This window comes from Sylvia atricapilla, chromosome 14 (genome assembly GCF_009819655.1).
Source record: "Sylvia atricapilla isolate bSylAtr1 chromosome 14, bSylAtr1.pri, whole genome shotgun sequence".
Classification (NCBI taxonomy): Eukaryota; Metazoa; Chordata; class Aves; order Passeriformes; family Sylviidae; genus Sylvia; species Sylvia atricapilla.
This window is the reverse complement of record NC_089153.1, coordinates 13,407,914-13,431,738: the sequence shown is the minus strand read 5'-3', so window position 1 is coordinate 13,431,738 and position 23,825 is coordinate 13,407,914. Positions and strand designations below refer to the sequence as shown.

Below are 23,825 nucleotides of genomic sequence, written 5' to 3'. Positions count from 1 at the left end.
AGCAAAGAAAGTTGATGGGAGAAGGTGTGCATCATGAATTTAGAAAGCTTCAAGTACAATGAAGATAATTGTTCAAGAATTAGAAAGAAGAGTGACGAATTTTTTAGATCAAAAGCTGTTCCAGATTCTTCCAGCCAAAATGCGAACTTCATCCTGACAGATTTCCTGCTTCAAGCTGAGTAAAGCCTCAAAACAACTTCAAGAGCAGCAGGTGAAAGCCGACGTTCGACTGAAACAAGATCCTGCTGTAGATGTGTTTCATCAGTGAAGCGTTGCCACCAATTTCAATTTGTTAAATTCTGTACAAAGCGCCCAAAAACCAGGCGGGGGAGCCAGTGCTTCACCAAACTACCTCCCTGCACTTACAGCAGCAACCACTGGAGTTTGGGTGGAGCAGAAAACTTCACACACAAGTTTGTCCCTTTAAGTGGCCACTCTGCAATGCAGGAATTCTGCACCAGACACTTAGCTGTGCTGAGAGACCAGCAGGGAGAAAATACAGCTCTGCCAGAGCTCTTCAGCTCAGCTTTCCTCAGCTACTGTGCAATAGGCTCAAAAACTGTTTTGCTAAGAGCTATATGAGCAGCACATCATAAATGCTAATGGAAACAAAAAGGATCTTTAGGCATGTGTCTCCCAAATTCAGATTCCAAAGCCTCAACTGTGAAAATTCTAGTGCTTGATGGAAAATCCAAAACAAAGCCTGGTTTAAAAAAATTTATTTTACAAAAAATAAAACCTAGTCTTTACAAACATTTCTAATACCAGCTCTAAACCTCAACTCTTTAATATTGGATTAAGCTTGTTCAAAATGCCAGACAAAGTCTTAAAAATTTTTAGGTTCGACATGTCCAAAAGGATCTGTTCTTCTAAGAAATGCCATTACAGAGCTGTTAAAAAAATACTATAGAATGTGTTTCAAAGTCAGAATCCCAAGTTCTTCATCCTCTTAACTACTTCTCAGGTGTTTATAATGAAAAAAAAAAAAAGCAGAAACTCAGGAAAAAATCAGAAATTCTGTTTTACCTCTTAAGCATATTGTAAAATTAGGGGCTGGAGAAGCAGGGGTGAGAGGAGGAACTTGTCCATGGTGATCCAGTTGTGTTGCAGGAGAAGAGTAAAATTTGTAGGTTTAAGATAAAAACTGAATTCAGAGTATTGGTCCAATCCCCTGTCAAAGGTGAACTTTTGGGCCTCTGAATTTCCAGAACAGTTCCTTAATACCCGTAAGAACAAAGCTGAGGCTTAGTATGGGTCAAAGCAGTAACAAAGAGAATTGGAAACTAAGGAGTGCTTAGTTTCAAATCGGCTCCATTAATCTCCATTCCCTCTGTTGTTAAAGCAAATCTCTGAATATTTTTAGCTGCAAGGATCATTTTTAATGTCATCCATTCCCACACCTCTGCAGTGATCAAAGGGAGCAATTTCCACAGACAGAGATAAAATAAGCAACACATGAGGTGAAGCTGTCACCCTCACAACATGCAGAAGTTTTAAAATAAGCTTTATAAAACACAAATTGCAAATTTGCGTGCGTGTCTGTGTCCATTTTCACTGCATTTCCCAACCCTTAGGTCTCCCCAATAATCTACTGGTAAATCTTCCTTGCAGATTCTGTACAGTATAAAGAGGAAAAAAAACAGAGGTATACACAGTAGATTCTGTCCTTTGCCCTTGGTATTAAAAATATGGCAAACCACAAATGCTGGCATTAGGAATTCAGTCAACTCTTCTGGGTTTCAAAGGAAAATGCAGTTCTTCAGCAAAACTGCAAGGCTTGGTGCAGCCTGTATACTGGAGATGCTTTTTGTTTGAGACACTATTTAGGGAAAATGGTTGAGGACAGCAGCTGCCAATATGGTAAACATGTTCTGCTGAGGGGCACTGCTCATCACGGCTGCATGTTGTTGATAATGGCCAAAATGCTCATTTTCTCTTGGGCTGAGTCCACATCTTCATTTTGTTTCTGAGCCACTCCTGTGCCAAGGCCATACAGTCGTCCGCAATACTTTGCATCATCAATTGTATCCTCAAAAAATAACTGCAGAAAAAAAAAAAGAGAAAAAGGTTCTGTTTAATTGTGCCTCTAAATCAGAAAACATCCAATGTTAATTAACAGCTCATTTGAAATTAGCCACCTCCAAGATGGAGTGTACAAATTAAAATAAGCACATGAAAGGCAAGTAAACAGAACAAGTCTGTGCCAATACCAGCAATTGCTATTCCTGACAGTTTGAAGTGTGATGGCCACAAGTCTCAAGAATCCCAAAGCAAAACAACCAACACGTTGTGCATGTTGACTTTTATGGACAGGAAGGGGAGAAGGAAGAACAGTGCAGTACCTCTTTCATTCTGAAAAATGCCATTCCTGTGAGAAGGGAGTCTGATCCTGCCTGGTGTTGCCGTCCAATTCGCTGCAAATCCAGCTGATCTGCCACTTCCTGAAGGCCACCCTGCAAAGAGAACAGAAGGGATTTTATTTTGGAAGATCCATCTCTGGCCAAAAATTGCTACATTTTGCCAAAACATGAGGGCAAACAGGGTATGATGAACCAATGCAGATCCCAGCAATATGCACACTCCAGCTGTGAGTGAAACACAGTTGGAAATGGTGTTGGAGAGTGCACAAATAACTCTTTGCAAATGTAGGTGCCTTCTTTTCCTGTTGCAGATACTTGAGATAGCTGTGGGTACATTCATAGGTTACACATGCTGAGTCTTTCCCTCCCTTTACTCAAGGCTGTGATTGAATAGATAAATTACTATCAACCCTCTTACCAGTTAATCAAGTCATGGAGTATTTCATGTAAAAGAAATACCCTTGCATCGGAAACATAAATATGCTAAATTATAATTAGCCTCCAAAACAAACCAGAAGGCTGTGGCAATGTCCCCTTTATAATAATAAACACATTGCTAAGTCTGAAACTGGGGAGGGCAGTATCCATTAAACACAAACTGTGTCTCAGGTGCTTCTGTGTCACTAGTGACTTTTATACACATTCCTGTTTTAAGACAACATATGCAGCAGTTCTGCCACTTGTATTCCTGTACATGTGCAGTGTTGATGCCCATCACGTGCTTTCTGGGGAGATAAAAGTACCTTGAGGTTTTTGCAGCTCTTCATTAAGTACTTCACATCATAGATAGATGGGAAGAAAAGGTTTAAGATATGGAAGAATTCATGTTCCTCTTCTGGTAACCTGGAATCTGTCAACAACTTCACCATGTAGCCAAAGTCATAACCACTGAAAACAAAACCACAGAGACCCAAGGTAAGCAGGCAGTACCTATAACCCAAGGTACTAGTACCTCCTTTTTCAACAGAATTTTACTTGCTGTGCCTTTCAAGATTAAACATTTTCTGAAATTCATAGAACTCTAGATCTCAGCCAGAACTCATCCTGATTTTCTATGTCATCGCAGGACTTTGGGATGCTCCCCAAGTGCCTTCACCAGCCTTTTGTGGAACACCTAAACCATTGGGAAGAATACACATTCCTTCCCAACTCTGTACATTTCTGTAGCTAAGGGCAATACAGAATAGCAGGAAACCCTGCAAGTATCTGTTGAGGGAGAAGGACGTGGTGGCAAATTCTTTCATTTTTGATACCATGTTGGACCAGAGGCTTCCAAATATAGTTGGTTGAAATGCTACAAGAAAAATGTCTTAACCACACAGGTGGAAGTTCAGAGCACCACCAACTTTGTAAGGAAGAAGAAACAAAATTCTTACTTTACAATGCATTTACTAAGTGCAGAAATCACATTTCAACTTGTTAGTAGCTTCTTCAAAAGAAGGAGACTGTAACAGCAAAAGGATTCACAAGCAGTCAGAAAGTCACACCATGAAGTGGCCTACTTAAAACCTGGCCTTCATATCTTGACGCTTAATTTAAGAACTGTGGGACTGCTAATTTTTCTCCTTAAAATCTATCAATCTCCATGGAAAATGCAGTGAATTAAGAAGAAATTTAAGAGGGTCAGTGAGCATCCTGGACCCACCTGTGGAAGGACAGCCATTTCACACTGTCACTGAGGACGACCCCAGATGTCATCAGCAACTCAGCAAAATGCAGAGTATCAATCCCTTCTTCTTCATGCTTCTGGAACTGCAGCCCAGAGCTGGCAAGGAGGTCTATGGAATCCTGAGAGTACATGTCTTCTCTGAAGGAAAAAAAAAAAAAAAAAAAAAAAGCAGGTTTGCACTCAGGGTGCTGCCAAGACAAGCTCATTTTAGAAAAATTCTCCCCACACTATGTCAAGAATTGGACTAACCAGTAGCATACTGCTGGGCTCTAATTTGTCTCTCTAGAAAATTCAAACTGACTCAGTTTCAATACCACTACTGCAGCCTCCTACATCTGTAACAAGCTCTTCTGTGATCATAACTAGTTAACACTTCCATTGCCAGTGCAAATTCCAAAGGTTCCACCTCCATGGGACTGAAACTGACAGTTTTGAACAATGTCCCTTCTGCAAGGTGAAGGGAAGCACCACAGATGAGGGCCCAGAGGAAAGGGGAGTTCTCCCAAACAGGGAGATGTGCAATTCTAAAGCACTGACCATCATTCCTGTCTACATTTTTCCTTTTCACTCCACAGCATGTACCACCTTATCAGCACCTCCACTTCCATCTCTGGGAGTTAAGAGAATTGCATCATCCTACACTCAGGAAAGAGGACAAGAATGATGTGCTTGATGGAGAGCTGAGCAGTAACCTGATTTCTTTACTGGTTTGTGTCATTTGAGAGGGAGGAAACACACAGAGACAAGTCCTATCAATATGGTAACTCATTTAAATGAAGTGATCATACAGCAAAAAACACTTCACTCTGATTTCAATACTTGTAAGAGGCTCACAGATTTGTGGAGTAAATAGTGCAACTTTTGGGGTCAGGAACTGGATGATCTGCACATAGTAGCTACAGATTTTTGTAATGCTTTCCAACAACAGTTTCATAAAAATAGATTGATTTCCTCTACATATGTGGTTTTGCCAGATAAACCCTTTCTTTATTTCCAGACAGCTCTAGTGGTGGTAATTATGCTGAGTTAATCTTTATAATTACAGGGGAAGGGATAATGAAACTTGTTTCAGCTGCAACCCAGGATATTACAGTACGGAGGAGACAAGAACTGCCACACTCCATTTAACAAGATTCATTCTCCTGAACAGATGTGATGATTACACCAACATCTTTTTAGATCCCAGCTTATACTTAAGCATGGATCTGTAAAAAAGGCATTTTCTTTTTGATGAGACCAGCACATCCATTTATTTTTAGCAGAAAGAGATGGAGTTTTACATAGAGATATATATATATGAAGTTTCAAACATTGTTTCAGAAAAAAACACACACAAAATTATCAAGAGAAGGGGTCATAAGGACAGAATTTTAGCATGACTCTGACCTCCGGATACACTGTTAACTCCAAAACAGGTTCCCACATAATCTGTACTAGAATCTGAAATCTTATTGTGTGATGACCACATGCACACGGGTATTTGCCACAGGAAAGCATCACTCCAGCAGAAGGGAACAGGGAATTATCGCCAAGCCCGAAGACTCACGTAAGGTTGAATTTGAAGTTGAACTGCCAGGTATTGATGCCAGAAGGATATTCCCCCTTCTCGTTTGTGAAAGTCAGGCCCAGCTGGATGATTTTCAGCAGGTCGACGTTACAGCGGAGCAGCTGGTACTGATAATCGATGGAGCTGCGGAACTCACCGATGGGCCGGACAACAACCCCGGGGAACTCCGTGTCCTGGGGAGAAGGGAAACTCAGTTTCACCATGGATGCTGTCAGCATTCACTCCTACCACTCTGGCAGGAGGACAGTCCACACAGTGAAAACCTTCACTGCTTCTGAGCAACAGTCAGTGCCTACATGAACAAAAACTACTGTCAGTGAAAATACACCTCAACAACAGCAGCTTCTATTAGATGAAAACCCATCTATTACATGAAAACCCATCTCTTAGATGGAAAACCTCTTACTCAGCCAGTGACTGTGTGCTATCTTTGCTGAACACCAAACTGCCACACTGTTGTTACCCTCAGACTGGGTCACTGAACTTCTACTGACTAGACACAGAATCTTTCACAACAAACCCAGTGCTGTGCACCTGACACAATCTCCCTTGCCCAAGAGGTTTATCTGGCTACTCTTACAGCACAGACACTAAAACAGACCCTAAGAACACTTTCAGTGAGACTAAAAAGAAGCAAAATGTTCATTTCCCCTTGAAAAATGCTAACAAAAAAAACCATATTCACTTCCACAGCTGAATCTGACACCAAAACCCCACACACTCTGCAGAGGCACCTGTCCTTTGACACACTTTTAATGAGGACATTTCGTATCTTGAGGTTCAGTGCTCCTAAGCAAAGCTGGCAGAACTTACACGATCACAGCTAAAACCAGTTCTTGATCTAACACACTGGGGTGCTGCCAAGCAGATACAGACTTGTAAGAACAGGAGGAAATTCCTCCCACCTGGCTCTTCATAAACAAAGCTTTCTGAACATATTATCTTATCTACAGCCAGAATATTTTTCTTCCCTAAGAATCAACATCTGCCCTCATTAGAAAGGAGGCAGCCCAGCTGGCCAGCAGTCATTTGCAGGACTTCTGACCTCCAGTCCCATGGCATCTTCTATAATCAAATGGACAAAAACATTCAAAGGACAAACATACTGGTGAAAAAATAAGGATTTAAACCCAATTGTGATTTGTTTCATTTTCCTGTTGCAGATACTAATACACTATGACTAGCTAAATATTAAATAAATTAATGTTATTTAAGGTGGTCTCCCTCTTCCCCTTCTTTAAATCAACCCATACTCAGCACTGCTTTTATTAAATTCTGGAAAGGTACTGAACAGCTTTTTATTTTTTCACCATTTCTAGTTTGGTTTGACTGGGGGTAGGGAGAAATCATTTCTCACTCAAGAATCAACTTAGTCCACAACCCAAAAAAATCCCTTGACTAAGAGAATTAGGTCAAGTATAAAACATTTACCATGGCAATGTAGCTGTAACTCAGAACAATCTCCCGAATTTTCCTCATCTCTTCCTCCAGGTTGTTGGCCCATACTTCACAGATAACCTGGCTGTTCTCTGCAAGGGCTGCTGGCATCTTGCAGGGAACAGAAAAAAGGCAGCTGATGCTGAACTCAATGACAGTGTAGGATCACAAGCTGTGCAATCTTATCAGTGTGCTGCATTAAAGAGATAAAAAAATAATACTTTAAGTGAAGGAAGAGTGACATATGAATAAATGCTCTGTAGGACTCAGTCCCACTTCCATTTTCACCTCCAAATAACCCACTTAAAGTTTACACCAAGTTCTTTCTTGCTTTATCACTTTCTGTAAATATGCTGAATGAAACCTAGAGCATCTGTTCACAATATAAGAGCAGATGCACAATCAAAAGTCCAGTTATTTACGTAAAGAATCATTATCCCTATCTTGCTTTTCCTGGCATAAGCTTTGAGACTTTGGTCACAAGATGTTCAGGCAGTGAATCCTCATCTTTAATCCTCAGCTATTTCCCCAACCCTGGAAGTGCTCAGGGCCAGGCTGGATGGAGCTCTGAACAGCCTGGTCTAGTGGAAGGTGTCCCTGCCCTCAACAGAGGGGTAGAATGAGATGATCTTGAAGGTCTTCTCCAATCCAAACCCCTCTGTGATTCTATGATGAAGACAATTGTTTAAACGCAGTAACAGAATGCATCAGAGAGAATACTCATTGCAAAGTTTCAGTGGGTATGAATATCTAAAGGGGGCTGCCAAGAAGATGGAGCCAGGCTCATCCTGGGGATGCCAAGTGACAGGACAAGAGGCAATGGGCAAAAAGTGATGCACAGAAAGTTTCCCCTGAACATGAGGAAGAACATAAGCAAAAACTGTACAGGGATCGGGAAGGAAGAGATTTTGGAGTCTGCCTCAGTGGAGATATTCCAGAACTGTCTGGACACAATCCTGTGCCATATGCTCTGGGATGACCCTGCCTGAACAGGCAAGTTGGACCAGGTGACCCACTGTGTTCTCTTCTAACCTGACCCATTCTAGCATTCTGTCCTTCTCTGCTGTAACTCGGGACACACTGCAGCGGGGTGTTTCAGCTGGAACCACCGGCAGTGTCAGCAGTGCTACAGCTGGGCTGAGCCACCGGCTGGTGTCCCTTTCCCGCAATAACACCGGCGAAACCGCTCCCAGGCGTCTGCAGGGGGCTCCGCCTCAGCCCACGGTTACCCGGCGGGACCGAGCGCACCGCCACAGCCCGGCCGGGCCCGGGGTCACCTCAGGGCCCCCCTCACAACCTGGGGGCGGCCGGACGCGGCTCATCGCGGCCGGGAAGCAGGAGGGCCGCTGTCCGCGCCGCCGCCCCTTCAACCCCAGCCCTGCACCCCCAGTGCTTGTCCCAGTGCTTGTCCCAGTGCTTGTCCCAGTGCCTGTCCCGCTGCCTGCCCGCCCGTCCCGCTCCCCGGTACCTCCCGGCAGCCGCGGCCGGGACGCGCCGCTCTCGCCCCGCGCAACCGCGATGGCTCCGAGTCCCCCCCGCCGCGAGGGGCGGCGCTTCCGGGTCTCGCGCCGCTTTGGCTCTCGCGAGAGAGAGCGAGAGATGGCGGAGCCGGCGGCGCGCGCGGCGGGGCGGGGCGGGTACGTTCCTGCTCGCGGCCGCGGTGCCCGTACTGCGCATGAGCCCCGCCGCGGCCGGCTCGGGTTTCTCCTCCTCCTGCTCCCCCCTCAGTGCAGCTCATGGGCTCGCCCGGGCTCCCCGCGCTCCGAACGGCGGCCGAGCCCAAACTCCGCGGGCGGGGGGGAGGGACGAGGGAGTTGGGTGCCTCCGCTCCTTGAGGGAGGAGGCGCCATAACGCCCACCGGGGCTGGGGTGGGCTCCCAGCATGGGGAGCCCCCAGCACCCCGATCCCCTGGGACACGGGCTGCGCCGGGCCCTGGCTGAGCGTCCCCGAAAGAAGCAGCGGCCGCCCCTCCCTCACCAAGGGGAGGTGAGGGGGTCCCCGGGTCGGGGTCAGGCCCGAGCCCCCCGGGCTCCCAGGCCACGGGCGCGCAGGGTGGGACTGGGATGAGGGTTTGCTTTCCGAGGGGGATTTCCTATGGGCCGGAGAGCAAACCGCTGCTGTCCTGCCACGCGTTGCTCCTACGGTGTAGTGCGTATCAAGCTCATTAAATGAGCAAGCTCTGCTTCTTCCTGCAGGGGCTCAGAAGTCATTTAAGTTCCTGCTGCACCTGCAGACTTTTAGTCTAGCTTCTCCTGTTCCAGGAATGGAATTTAAATTACGTTAGCAACAGAAGGTTGTAGCTGGTAAAGCAGCTACTGCTTGTGTAACACGGCTGCCAACACTTGCTTTGCTGGCTGATGCTGATGGCAGATAGGCAGTTCATTTGGAAGCTTGTCTACTAATTAAGTTTAGATAGTATTTCCCTTCTTTTAGACTGCCTTCCTTCTGGACAGGGTTGCATCTGTTGTAAAATATCTATGTGCCTCTCTCTCTCTATATATATACTATGTTCTGGTACAGGCTTATCTACCCACCATATGGGAATCTTCCCCTGAATCTCGGCTACTTGCCCAGCATTTTGATCAAAGTGTCTGGAAAAATCAGATATTGGTATCTTTCACATGTCAGACACCATTCAGGGGTTCAGGTTTAATGTTCATGCCTCAGCAGAAATGTTACCTTTAGAAAAGAAGAGGGTTTTTCTGCTGCTGCTGTGTCGAGTGACCTTGCTGCTGTCAGCATCTTATTACATTCCCTTTATTGAGCGTTATTTTGATTCCAAGTTTATCTTCAGGGATGATAGAGAGTCACTGGTTTGCCTTAACTCTGCAGTCTCTGGTATTGTGTAATTTATGCAACATGCAATATGCTACACTGCCAGAATGTAATCACCTTTCTTCCCAGGATCATTTGGTCTGGGGTTTTGTACAAGGAAATCTGTGTTGTTAGAAGGTAAATTCAGCAGGCTGGATTACAGCACCCTGTGAATAAATATAAGGTTAGATTTTTATTTCCCAAAAGAGCTCAGAGTAATTTTTCTTGCTCGTAAACCCAGCGCTTGAAGGGATGTTGAATCCAGGGGAAAAGGGAGGACGCATCTCCTCAGGCCACTGTAAATATCTGTGCCTTGGTACTGTAATAAAAATGTGTTGCAGGCAATAATCACCTATGATAAATTACATTTCTAGTGTGTAAAAATTTGTGTGTAAAAAAAAAAAAAAGCTGTTCAAGGATGTTTGCAAGCCCTGGTGGGAGGAGCTGGTGACACATTTTGCTTGATGAGATCAGAATTGTTTTGAAACATGACATGGCTAATAAAGATTCAGAACAGGTGAAAAAGGTACCCTGCTCTTTAAAAAATCCCATCATTTTGGTATTTGGAGGTTACCAAGGTTGCCTCCAGCTCCAGCACTCCAAAGCAGTTCTTAGAGAGTCCTCACATCTACACATGAATATAGAGCTGCATTATAAAGTGGAATATAGGTCTTTAGCTGAACGTTTTCACACTGGGCAGCTTGAGCTGCATGTCCTGTTGTGCCTTTTCTTTAGAGCTTCGTCAGTACCACAAGAAAACTTACTTGTGGGAATCCTGAAAGGTGAATTTATGTTTTCCTCGCCCTCCTGTTGTTCCACAGGTGCTCCCAAAGCAACCAGTGCAGTGCTAGGTGGTGGCACTCATGCCCTGGCAGAGGGTGAGATTTGTGATTTCAGAATGCAGGGAATGGGGCAGTGGAGATCTGTGCCAAGTTCACATTCCTCTTCAGCCTTAGAGGAACTAATGGGCTTGTACAGTCCCCTTAAAGATACTTCATAGATTTCCCCCTGATGTTCCTCTCAAACAATGAACCAACCAGTGACCATTACAAAACCTGTGGGGAGTGAACAAAGTTGTTTTATGAAGTCAGAAAGCTTTTTAGCTGAGAAGGCATCACACTTCTTGCATGGCTCAGCAAAGATTGCAGCAGCATTGGAGTGTCTGATGTGGAGGCATCAGCACAGGGCACAGGGCAGCCAGCAGGCAGAAGCAGCCACCAGTTGGTTAGTGACAAGCTGTGCTTGACACAAAATTGCAGCAGAATATGAATGGCATTTACAACTCTATGACTAATATGCTGAGCTGTCCCTATGGGTATGAATATTTCAGAGATGACCCATGTTGGTATTGAACAGTGATTCAAAAGGAACACTGAGGTCTAAAATTCACTCTTATCACCTACTATTGGCTGTTGAATGAATAGTCCTCCCCCTGCAATCTCCAATCCAAAGATCAGCTGAGGACATTATCCTTACGGCAACCCTCTCTTGAGATGCTCATTTCCACTTCCTCTGCACGTGAGTAAATAGTTTGAAGGAATCACATTCCCCTCTGTTGAATCTACTCCGTGTGATAAATACCAATTAGTAGCAACAGCTAAGAATTACAACTTCTGTCCCTACTAGGGAATAGTTGGAATTAGCCAAGAGAAAGTGACGATGGAAGCAGCAACAGAGTGTTAAATGCTGTTCACTCTTGCAGAGCTCTCTGCAGCTCCAGCTCTGCTGGCATGAGGTGTTACTGAGAAAGAGCATGTGTTGTTCCACCTGTGAAGGGCAAACAAGGCTAACTCTGAGGCAGAGGTGATATTCCTGCTTCTTCTCCTGTGGAAAAATAGATCTGGAAAGTTTTGATAGTAACACCCTCAGTTCCCAGAGCTTAGTTCGTAATAGGGCATGATTTATCAGCCAAGTAACAGATTGGGGCCACATTTGCATAAGAAAGATCAATGCTGCTGTAAATTACATCTTACTCTCTGCAATACCATAATTATACACTTTATGGTCTGTAAACATCATGTTTAAAGACAACTGAGCCCAAGCACATGCTGACCTATGTGTCTCTCCACCTTACCCATGGAAGCAGAGTCTGTAACTGGTTGAGGGCACCATGTGGCAACAGAGTTGGAGTAATTTTTAGACTTAGTAGAACAGCATGAAAACTGGACCGCTGGTTTTCTGCCACATTCCACAGTAACCCTTGTTGCTTTTAACAAATACACCTTTGACCCATTCAGTTGCAGTAGCTATTTTGTGCTCCAGCCATGACTTAGTGAATTATAAAAACTACTTATCTTTAGGGTGTCAGTGGCTTTTTTTGATTCTCAGGTACAATGATGAAAAACTTACCTGGGGAGATGTATTCCACGTGCTTAACTGAGTAACAGCATGCACATCCCCACGGGGAACAGTGCCAGCACTAACAGTGACATGGCACTGGCTTCACATGACTTGTCTGGGAGGGGACAGGCAGCTCCTGCTTGGAAACACCCCCCCCCCCCCAGTTGCCCTTGCCTAAACACTCATAAAGTTTCGACAGCAGTAGTCAAAAGTGAGGAGTTGAACTCTGGGCTCTGAATAGACACAAAGGACCTCTCTCCTAGGCTACATCAGCAGGAGGTGAGCAAAGAACGGGCAGGCAGAGTTCAAGGGTGTAGTAGCTTGAAAAGATATGATAGAGACTTTGAGGAAGTCATTAAAAGGCTGCGTTGTGTCTGTGTGAAGTCCATTGTCAGCTCTTCTAGGAACGGGGTTACTGGTGAAACCGTGCAGTGCTTGGTAGGACATCAAACACCACGTCTACTCCTGTGTCTGTCCCCACAGAGTGGCTGATATGCAACTGTTCAGGTGACCAGGTAAGGGGTCCTGTGGTTTTTGTTCTATATGTTCTGTATTTTCATGGATAGTCACAGCCTTTGTTCTCCCAGGAGCGATTTTTCACTGTCTGTGCCGTGTAAAAGTTGATTTCAGTGAAGTGAGATCCATACCAGAAGTTTCAGGCAGGAAGGCAAGAGGAATCCCAAGGAGCTGGGGTGGGCAGCCAGTCCATCACAGCAGATGGAGCTGCTCTGAGCTGCACCTGCCATGCAGGTCTGGGGCTGGTGGCAGAAGGATGCAGTGCAGTGGGTGCACCACAGGGAAAGGGCACCTCTGCTGCCTCAGCTTGGGGCTGTCTGGGCACCAGAAATGTAAGAGAACAGCAGGCATGGGGCATAAATAATAATTCACATGTTAAAAAAAATGTAAAAAATGCAGCAGGGTTTTTTTTTCAGATTGTACTCAGATTGAGCATTTTAAAACATGACTTAGACAAACTAGCTTTTTTCGGTACCAGAAGTAGAAAATTCAGTGAAAACAAGATCTGTGATTTAATGAACAGTTGTTGGGCAAATGAAGTTATATATGGTAATAACAATATTAAAAATGTATTACAATTATTGTTTGACTAGTGTGTGTTTCCCCTTTAATGCCAAGAGACTGATTGGAAAAGCAATTACTTTTATTCTGAAGTTGAGAATTTGCTTTGGATCAAATTTTGTGTTAACTAATTTGAAATAACTGTAAAGGAACTTTATTTAAAGCAGTACTAGTTCTAGCTGATATTTGGAAATAGCTGCAGACAGCTGAGAGCTTCAGTGGTTGATCTGGGGCTGTAAAATATGCCAACATGAGACCAGTGCCAAGCAGCTCAATGGCTTTTTTGTTTGCTGAAACAGCCATGGTTACATGAATGGTTTTTTAATGTATTTGGTGCATTCTGAATCAGGAGAGACATTACACAATTAAAAAAAGAGTAGGTAATGAGATATTGGGGAAAACCTACTCTATCCAGATTTTTCTGGGTTTAATGTAAATAATGTAAAATTTTATCCTGAAAAGTGGCTTAATGAAGACAGTGTTCTGAAACAGAGGGTAAGCAGACGTGGCAGCTCTGCTTTGAACTGGAAATCTTTGCTTAAGCCAGCCTTCTGTCATAAATTGATTATTTTAAAAGAGTACTAGAAATGTGATTGTAATTTTAAGTCTTTCCTAAATGCACAGAATATTACTTGACTCAATCAAGTAATAGCTCCTTCTCCTTCTAAAAACTCGAAGCAGAGTCACATTTTTTACAGTGCTCTGCTCTGGAGCTCTTCATATGCAAAGGGTCAGCAGGTTTGAGTCAGCACTGCTGGATGGAGGAACCTCTGGAGCATCAGCCTTCCAGCTCACTGAGGTTCCCCTTTCACATCTGCCTCTCCTAATCTAATGTTGTCTGCTACAAAGTCATCAGAGCAGAATAATCTCTTTAACCACAGAAAACTATGGCTGGCACTATTTACTGTCCCAGTAGAATAATTGGATATTGCTCTTTTCAGCTCCCTACTGGGGGGTTGTAAAGATAGGGATGGGCACAGCCTAAGAGAAAATAATAAGAGTTATAACCAAAAAAATTCCAAGTGGCAAAAAAATTACAGTGAAGGTTGTCATGTGCTGGAACTGATTTTCCAGAGAAGCTGTGAAATCTCCCTCTGTGCGGACACTCAACTGTTCAAGAATAACCTGTTAAGAAAGCTAGAATGGAGCAAAGCCTCAAAGGAATGGATTATTCAAACCTGACATATATCAAGCTTTAGCAGTGTTTTCTTGGAGGCAGTGGGCACACCTGCCCTGAGAGGACCTGTGTGACAAGATGGGCCTGTAGTGGATGTTACATAATGGATGTGATTAGAATGTCTTTTAAAAATTAAGATAAGATCCATTTAAATTTGGCCTGTGGCATGTTATTTATGCTGTTCTCTTCAGGCTAGCAGGTTATTTTTGGTTGTTTCTTATGGGTGTTCTTCATCAGATATATTAGAGTTCAACTGTATTTTATCAATAAAGATGTGGCTGGCAAACAATAAATGAGAGGAAAAGAAAATCCCACAGACTGGCTGTGGTAGCTCACACAGTGCAGTACTGATAAGCTCAGTGTCTGGGGGAGGACGAGAAGCCCTGGGACACTGCAGGTTCCCCAACACATTCTCATTTTAAGCAACAGCACCTTAGGACACCACCCACGCTACCATTTTTGGCCAAAGGAGACAAAGTGAACTTGGATATCGTTTCTTTTTTAAGACTGCTACCAAAGCTTAAGTGTTTCCCATAGGAGTACATCCAACCCTAGTGTTGAAATACAGAGTTGGGAGTTGGCCTCAGGGTTCCAAGTTTCAAATCCCTTTTTGCCTTATTTTTCTTTTTTTCCTTCTCGGAAGTGTCTAACATCAGTTTCTTCCACTAAAGTGTGTGGTGTGGTGGGCTGGCCTTGCTCTTGTGTGTCTGTGAGTAAGCAGGAAGAAGGTATCTAATTTTTCTGTCTCATGCCCTTTGACCTGCATACTAATATGTAATGTAGCAGAGCTGGGAACACCTGTAAATAAACAGAGTGGTATTTGTAAGAATATACCCAGAAGGCTATAATTTCAATTCTAAACCTCCTGACTAATACAGGATTTCTTTTTGACAGTTTATTTCTCCTTTCTGAAACGCTGCAAGAAGAATACTCTCAAGAGGCTTCCCTCTATCATCAAGGTAATAGAATATCAACTTCCTAATGTTTCAACTGAGTAATTTTTCAACTGTTTGTACCCTAGACAGGGACCTTTGAACCTTCTCTGTGCTTGCCTTTGTACTTTAGGTAACAGTTTGCCTGTGCTTGAATATTCTGCTGAGTAGGAAAGGCAAAATGGATTAAATTCTGCAATCCTCAGTAATCTGGCTGTCGTATTATTATAAGTTGTGTGTTTGTTCTTAAAGACCATGTGAAACCAAGAAAACATTAAGGAATGTTTTGTTAACTTTTGTTAATTATATCTGATGATAAGACTGCAGAAATATAAAAACAGCTATGCAGTAATCCCTAGGACAGCCAGAACATGGCCTGAAATACAGAACCCTTCATGGCCATGGCCAGCAGTGAAGCCCCAGCAGCTACTCAAACCTTGGGTTTGATTCATTTTTTAATTTATTTTAACAAAACTATCAACAAATGGTCAAGCCAGAGCTAAACACAGGGAGATTTATTATGAGATGGCCACATGCCTCTTTAGGACTAAGTGACCATAGCAGGACTTGAAGCAAAGATGATTTTACTTACCGTGTCCTTAAGCTGTAACTCAGAGTTTGAGTGAAGGCTCTAGTGTGTTAATTCCCTGTGGCACAAACTCACTTTGTTTTCCTCCCTGTTTGTTTAATTGCATGTTGTCATTATGGAAGAACATATGTCCCACATTATCGTTTCCTTACAGCCTGGGAAGGGCTGGAGTAGCTACTGGGTGCTGCAGTGTATTTATTCCTGGGCCAGATCAAGGGAGGAGGTCTTACCACAGCACACCAGTGACACAATCAAAAGCTTTGGTTTTAGCTCTCCTCCCATTTTTCTTTGTTGTCCCTGTTAATCTCCCGGGACACTGCTAACTCCTCAGGAAATAAGGGCACTTTTCTTCTCAAGAACTCAGCTTTGCTTGATGGCCAGCACACGAAGGATGGACATGGCACAGAGAGTAAATATTTTACACTTTCATCACTGAACTGCAAGTGGAGGGGATTTGCTGTTGTCAGCATCATATTCTGCCACTCTCCAGCTGGACAAGGTTCACTTACTTAGGTCACCTTTTATTTCAGATGGAAACAGACTCTGGATATTCCTCCACTGCTGAGCTGCAGAAGCAGGTAAAGGCTCAAGCGTCATGCAGGCACTTTGGAAGGCTGAATGTGTTGAATCACCTTCTAAGAGAAGTGATGGACACATCCTCATTCCAAACATTTTAGCATAATTAGCAGCTCATCTCTTATCGCTAAAGCAACATTTCCCCAGCATTTTCCCCTTCCAGTGGACTGCAGCTACAGCAAGTGTGGGAGGACCTGTTATCTTTGCTTGCATGGCAAGAACCCACCACAGTTCCCCATAACCAGAAACTGTGCCAACTAACTGGGCCTGGTCCTCAGAGTGGTCCTGCTAAAATCTTATGGCCAGCTGATGTGCCCCAGTCTCTTTACCTTGCCACCAGCAACCCTGTTATGCACTTAAGGAATTTGCCAACTTCTACAAGCACTTTAGGAGCAAGAATTCAAGCAATCTGTGAATTAGTTCGGAAACTACTGTGCTGTAGCTGTTGGCATGAGGAGAAACAGGGTATTAAGCACTTGGACTTGATGAACAAGTTTTTTTCTTCTATGTAAACTTCTCTACTTCTACGTCTCGTGTAATTATATTGTGTGGGATTCATGTAATCACTTCATCGCATGCAATAAAAACACAGCCTCAGAACAAGACAGTTTCTAGCCAAAGGGCTGTTAAAATAGCTGAAGTGCTGAACTTCACCTCCTCTCTGTCCTGTCTCAAAGCAGGACATGCAGTGTCTGTGATTATTAGGAGTTACAAAGGTTTGAAACTCTTGAGCTGGAGGATGTTAAAGCAACTGAAACCTTATTTGGACTAACTGGAAATTCTGACACTTGTAAGACAGAATTTGTATTTGGTATGCTCTTCCTCCCAGGAGAAAAAGGATTTATAGTGCATAAGTGTTTAAAAGCTCAAAGCATTTTTTCCAGCAGGCACTATCTGATGCTGGAAGAGAGCCTTTTGCCAGCCTGGCATTTGCACTTCAGTACCCTCACTGATAACAGTGGCAGCTGATTGCACTGCTCTCCTATAAACCCAGAGGGTTCACAAATACCAAACTGTAGGGCAAGAGTCCTGCCAGGTTCTTCCTTCCTATCTTCTTTTTCGATTAAAAAAAAAAAAAAAAAAAAAAAAAAAGGTGATAGAAAGAATGGTTGGTTGATTGGTTGGTTGTTTTAATAGTGAACGTTCCATTGCTAATGAGCAAAGTTCTGTCCTGGGACAGATAAATACTGCTTATAAGTCCTGGGCCACATTTAATGTTCTGTAGCTGTTAAAGAATCTAAAAGCCATGTAAAGAGGATTCATTTATATTGCATTACCCTAAATCACCTGCATTTGGCATTTCTCAGAGCTGCCTCTCTTGTTTGTCCTCTCAGACAGGAGGCGAGCAGGACAGCAGCTATGAATCACACTGTTTTCACTCCAGTCTGTTTGTGCAGCACAACACCACAGTTAAAAAACAGGAAGGACAGAGGAATGAAGAAGACAATAGCTGGTTATTATACTATTCCATTGATTTTTAAAAAAAAACATTTACATTGCAGATAGATATAATTCATATTCACTCACGAAAACCAAATTAATTGTACTCCAGAACCAATTCCTACTTGGAGTACTCTAAAAGACAGATCATTAATCATACCTTTGTTGTATATTTGATAAACAGCTTTGGGTTGAATATTTAAATATTCAAATATACTGAATACTGCTTTTTGAATATACTTTTTCCTGTTAACCAGGTCATCTGAGCACAGCAGTTCTTGATTACTGTGGGGAGAAAACACTGCATCCTGGGAGGGAGAAAATACCGAGGGAGGGAGGTGTTGAGATGGAGTACCATTCCTTATTGCTCAGTGTTCCTTTCCCACTGATCTGAGTTATCCAGAAGCCCCTGGAGTTATAGCCCCCCAGGTACTGAGCAGCATGCCAAATGAAAACAAAGAGGGGAAAAAAATCAGTGGTCCTTTTTCTCCCTTTGGTTATTCCAAAGAAATTTCACATCAGTCATGCACCAGGTCTCTGTAGGCATGACAGATGGATGATTACACACAGTATCCCACAACAGGTTTGTTGTTGTGTTCTTCAGAGTATGCGTGAAGCAAAACAGGCCATCACACGACTGCCTTCATCATTTCAAATACCAAAAATGCCAGGGCAAGACACAGCAGCACGTGCTTACTCTTGTTACTTCTCACAGGGAGAGAAGCTCTCGCATGCCTTGAGGATCAGTGCCTATGTCTTCAGCACGGGCCTGGTCATGTTCACTGCCTTAGCAAACTCTGTTTCCTGGTAAGAATGTTCAAACAAAGCAGCTTGAGGAGAAACTTTTCTGTGGGAAGGGGGAAAAGTGGATGAATAGATGGGCAACTAAGCACTGTTATTCCCACAGGGTTACGCAGAGTATAACTTTAGGCAATTTCTGGCAAACAGCATGGTTGGAGTTCTACGACTATATGGAGGGAGATGAGTGGGCAATCTTCCTCGTTGGTGAGTCCTAACAATGCTTCTCAGGATAAACCATCTGTGTGTTACATAGAAAAGGGACACATGGACAAGTTTCCCAAACTCACTAATTTTCCCACTGACAAGCCCTGGCTTGGAAGGTACCCACAGCTGATGCGGTGCAGCTGTTCTGCTTTTGGATGGGGTCACTATCAGAATCCTGTACAGATTAAAAATCTGATCTTTTTGCTGCTACTGAAGTGGCTTCCCTGTGAAGACACTTCACTCCTGTGAGAACTGAAAGACTCAGTAGAACTAACTACTAAAAATGTAAGTAAAATTAGTGAATTCTACTCTTGCTGTAGTACTTACAGGATTCTTTTCTGTGATTAGCAGCTGGGGAACAGAACTGGAAGGGACCTTGCAAGGTTCTAGATAAACTCAACCTCGTCCTACTTGAATTTAAAAGCAACAGAGACCTCCCAGCCACCTAGAAAAGCCTTTTCTTAGCTTCAGTTATGTCAAGTTTCAACCTCTGAGACATTTGTCTGCTCTAACCTCCTTCCCATTCTTTAATCTTACCTGGATGTCAGAACTTACCCCCATTCCATTTTAAAGCTCCATTTAAACCTTGGGGCAGGGGAGGCACACTCGGCACATCTGGGGCCCAGCAACATCCTCTGGGTACCATGCCAATGTATTTTGTTTCTGATTTAGCCATAATTCCCAGTTCATTCACACATCTCTGCCCTTTCCTCATGCCACAGGGGCTGCATTGGTGCCTGCACTTGCTTTCTGGGGCTTCAATGGAATCCTTCTGGTGGCTGATATAACAGGAAAGCCAACTTTCATTACTCGCTATCGCATTCAGCTGGGCAAGAATGATCCTGTAAGTACTTCTCACTCTGCCTTTTCTGCTGGCTAAACACTTCCTGCAGTCTCTGGCCAGGAATGGGGAGAAGAACCTGTTACGCTTTTCTCTTGCCACCAGGTAGGATTCCAGGAGGATCAAGCCAAGTCTTGTATACCCACTTTAAAGAGAAAGGCAGTTCCTGTTGTGAGGCTACTGATGAGATCTGCACCGACTCCTTGTTAAAGAGTTGATCCCAAAACTATCTGCCAACAAATCTTAAAGCTTTTCATCCTTTCAACTAAAACTGCATTGCTTCTTTCTTAGCCTCAAGTCCTGACTTCTCTTTTGCAGGTGGACAAAAAGAAACTGTACAAAGCCATCTACACAGCGTTGGGTAATCAGTTCTTCATCTCCTTTCCCATGCTCGTGCCCATGTTCTACATCATGCAATGGTGGGACAACACCTTCAGCAAGGAATTACCAACCTTCCAGTGGTTTCTTGTGGAGCTAAGCATTTTTACTGTAGTAGAGGAAATTCTCTTCTATTATACACACAGGTGAGTTGAGCACAGGAAGAGGACTCCTGATTTTCCTCCTACAACAGCAATAATCCTCTGTTCCACCAATCTTGTATTTATATGGGAAATCTTACAGATCCTGAAATCCTCCTCAAAACATGAGGCCTTGGTGCTGCCAGTGACTGTAGTAAACAAAAATAAATAGAATTTTAAAGGTGGAACAGCTTAAAAGCTAAGGAAGAAACAAAACAGGCAGTTTTGCCCAGAAGCTGTAACCCAGCATTCTTTGAAAAGAACAAGACTGACTATCCTGAAAGGCAAAAATCTCAAGGGTCAGTGACTGATCTCTGTTCCCTTGTACAGCACCTACAAGTCAGGGCCTGACTCCCAACACTGCAGGATTTCCAAGCACTGACACTAACATTAGAAGACAGAGCTAAAGCAAGGAAGACAAAAGAAGCAGAAGCAAGCACAGTACTCTCAGAAATCTGGTTTCCCTTTAAGACAAGTGCACCTAAAAATTGTAAATGTCATTTTTTATGAAGGACCCATAGAACTGAAAATTCTAATTCTTTGACAGTTGCCAGTAGAAAAAAATCAAAACCGTAAAACCATAAAGTGAGTCTTTACCTAAGTAGTACTCCCAGATTTGAGTAAAGAAGTAATTCAGGGACTTAGATTTGTGGGATTTATCTGGACTGAGTTTAACATCAGCCAGCAGACACATTAATTGAATAAAGGCTCAATACAAAGAGAGCAAAGGAAGCAAGGAATACTACAATCTTACTGCCAGCTGCTCTGAAATCTTTATGTTAGAGGAGACACAAGCAAGTCTCCTGCAGAAACTGTGTTGTGTTACTCCTTTTTTGCAGAGCTCAAAACCTGCCTTTCTGTGTTTACTCTGCCTAGGCTTGCTCACCACCCAGTGCTGTATAAACACATTCACAAGAAGCACCACGAGTGGACAGCCCCCATCGGTGTGGTCTCCATCTATGCTCACCCAATTGAGCACATAGTAAGTGCATTCTCCCCTGGTCACCCTCCAGTTGCTGTGTGGAGTGTGATTTCCATGGGATGAGGTGGAATGGTGAGAGAAGAGAAGCAAATATGCCCTTAGAGGCTTCTTCCTTAGGAAGAGGAAAGCTGAGCTGCAGTGCCAAGAGGCTTGGCTCTAGGAGGGTTGCAGTAATTGTTTATACTGGACTCCAGTAGCTTTCAGAGCACAGATCCAAGGGCCTCCAGCAGATAAGGAACTGACTGGACAGGGCTTCCCGTGAGCCCCAGGAGGACTGGGAGCACAGTGCTTTCAGCAAGAGCTGGGACACACAGCCTGAATGATTGTGTGGACTTGGAAATCTGACAGGATTTTTGTGGTGGTTGCTGGGATCAGTGTTTGCAAGGAGTGTATTCCAACACTCCTCCAGCTGAGACTTCTCAGGAAAACCCATCCCACCTTCAAAAGATTCCACTTATTCTATCTCCTGTTACCAATGGGCTGCAGCACCAGCTCTGAGAGTGTGCCCAGCTGACGATCTTTGGACAGCACAATGATGGAGGAGCGCAGCTAAGCTGTGCTGATGCACACAGCTGAGTCTGGGCAGCCAGAGCCATTTGTGCCAGGGGCAGGACAGTGAAGGGATGCAGCAGGGTTGTCACATTGCTGTGTGTATGTGCAAGCCATGCTCTTTCACAGTGAGGTTTCCCAAGAGCAGCTTCAGCATTATTCCAAGGTGAAGCTGAAATTCACACCTCTGCCTCCAGGGTGGTTTACTGGAATCTTGCTGTCCTCACCCAGGGTTTGGTGTCATGTCTAACTTCTACTGCAGGCTTAGACAGCTTGGGCTATGACAGTGGTTTGCAGTAGTAGAACTCTCTTAATCTATATTACTGCTTTTTGGATGATTATGTAACTTTAGTAAGATGTTTGCAGAGGGATCTTCCCTTTACACTGCACAGAACAAACCAGTGTGATGGATCACCAGGTGACAATTCAGCTCCTAAAGGAGAGTTTGCTTGTTGTGGACACATTAATGAGGCTGTTTCTTCTCATTTCCAGGTCTCCAACACTCTGCCTGTCATGACTGGCCCGATGATCATGGGATCTCATATTGTTTCAGTCTCAGCATGGTTCTCCATTGCTCTTGTAACAACAAGCATTTCTCACTGTGGCTACCACCTGCCCCTCCTGCCATCTCCAGAGTTCCATGACTTCCACCACCTCAAGTATGTCTGGGCACTGCTCAGCTTCCCCTTCTCCTGCCTCTCCTGCCTGTGCACTGGCACCACTGACAGGGAAAGCTCCTTTCTGAGGGTCAAGTGGGTTTGCCTAACTCCTGCACCAGCAGAGCAGCTCTCCACCTGAGAGCAGGCTGAGTGCTGCCTGTTCTTAGAGCAGTTAAACAGGGATTTCAAGGGATTCCAGCCCTGTTAAGGACAGTTCTCTGCAAGGTTCTTCCTAAAAATTCAGAATACACTTTATGTGACCTAAAGACAGAGCAAGGGCAAGTCACACAGGTGAAATAAACGAGCCTGGGTGTCTGTCCCTCTCCCATACACTGGGATTAGTAACACTGATCAGATTACACTTTGCCCAGACAATCACCATTAACCCTTCCTGACAGATTCTCAGCCTCCTGTGCTGGAGAGAGCAGTTGCAGCAGTGTTCAAGGATACATACCTGAGCAGTGGAGAAACATTCCCATCTCCCAATGGGCACTACGGCCAGACATACTCCCAGAAATGTCTGCCCCTGCTGCTGAACCAGCCCAGGGGACAGTTCAGTCACCACATGCCAGGGCACAGATCCCTGCAGAGGTGACACACTCTAGGTGAAACATCTGTGCCAGCTGGAAGCACATCTGCTCCATATCTCAGGACAGCCAGGTCCTGAGAGCACATGGGGCATGGTGACATGGGTGTTCAATGCTCCCACAGCTCTGAGCTGCCCAGGAGAAACAGCCACTGCTCAGTGCCACCGTTTCTGGGCAATGATGGTGCCAGACAGGAGCAGCACATGGTTCCCCCAGGCTTTGACAGAGCTGCCAGCGAGACTGGTGCAGAAATCCCATGGACACATTATCAGGGCTCAGAAAGGAATGGAAAGAGGAAGGGCAGGGTAACCTCAGTAACTTGCAGTGATGTTTATCTCTGGTTCTCAGGTTCAACCAGTGCTATGGAGTGCTGGGAGTGCTGGATTTTCTGCACGGCACGGACAGAATGTTCAGACAAACCAAAGCCTTCGAGAGACACAAGGTCCTGCTCGGCCTCACGCCGCTCTCTGAGAGCATCCCTGAGCCACCCAAGAAGGAGGAGTGAAGCAGCCCCTCCTGCCCAGCCTGGTGTGGAGCAGACTGAGAGACAATGATTTATGCCAAATAGTATTTTAATCAGGAAACAAGTTCTTTTCCACACATACGAGAACATGAAGCTGAACCTAAATGTGCTGCTTGAAATGACTGTGATTTGCTGCCATTGTTTTTTCTATCTAAGACACTCACAAAAAAATCTGCTCTTGA

At 44.2% G+C, this 23,825-nt stretch overlaps 2 protein-coding genes across 5 annotated transcripts; one reads left to right on the top strand and one right to left on the bottom strand.

Annotated features, from left to right (window-relative positions):
• Positions 1-703: 703 nt before the first annotated feature.
• CNOT8 (CCR4-NOT transcription complex subunit 8) lies at positions 704-8,628 on the bottom strand. Of its 2 annotated transcripts, XM_066329226.1 has the most exons (7): positions 8,502-8,628; positions 7,028-7,226; positions 5,576-5,769; positions 4,006-4,167; positions 3,104-3,248; positions 2,343-2,453; positions 704-2,041 (listed from the first exon to the last, which is right to left on the bottom strand). In XM_066329226.1, exons 2-7 carry the CDS (start codon positions 7,142-7,144, stop codon positions 1,892-1,894), a joined length of 879 nt encoding a protein of 292 aa, XP_066185323.1. In that variant the 5' UTR covers positions 7,145-7,226; positions 8,502-8,628; the 3' UTR covers positions 704-1,891. The 2 variants fall into 2 exon arrangements, with proteins under 2 accessions (XP_066185323.1, XP_066185324.1); XM_066329227.1 differs by lacking the exon at positions 8,502-8,628 and having other exon boundaries at positions 5,576-5,888; positions 7,028-7,139.
• A 229-nt stretch (positions 8,629-8,857) lies between these two features.
• FAXDC2 (fatty acid hydroxylase domain containing 2) lies at positions 8,858-23,724 on the top strand. 3 transcript variants are annotated; one of them, XM_066329221.1, is made up of 11 exons: positions 8,858-9,020; positions 12,593-12,703; positions 15,337-15,401; positions 16,494-16,541; positions 18,695-18,786; positions 18,887-18,984; positions 19,707-19,828; positions 20,144-20,349; positions 21,220-21,325; positions 22,367-22,533; positions 23,469-23,724. In XM_066329221.1, exons 4-11 carry the CDS (start codon positions 16,494-16,496, stop codon positions 23,623-23,625), a joined length of 996 nt encoding a protein of 331 aa, XP_066185318.1. In that variant the 5' UTR covers positions 8,858-9,020; positions 12,593-12,703; positions 15,337-15,401; the 3' UTR covers positions 23,626-23,724. The 3 variants fall into 3 exon arrangements, with proteins under 3 accessions (XP_066185318.1, XP_066185319.1, XP_066185317.1); XM_066329222.1 differs by having other exon boundaries at positions 12,584-12,703; XM_066329220.1 differs by lacking the exons at positions 8,858-9,020; positions 12,593-12,703; positions 15,337-15,401; positions 16,494-16,541 and having other exon boundaries at positions 18,521-18,786.
• Positions 23,725-23,825: the final 101 nt, after the last annotated feature.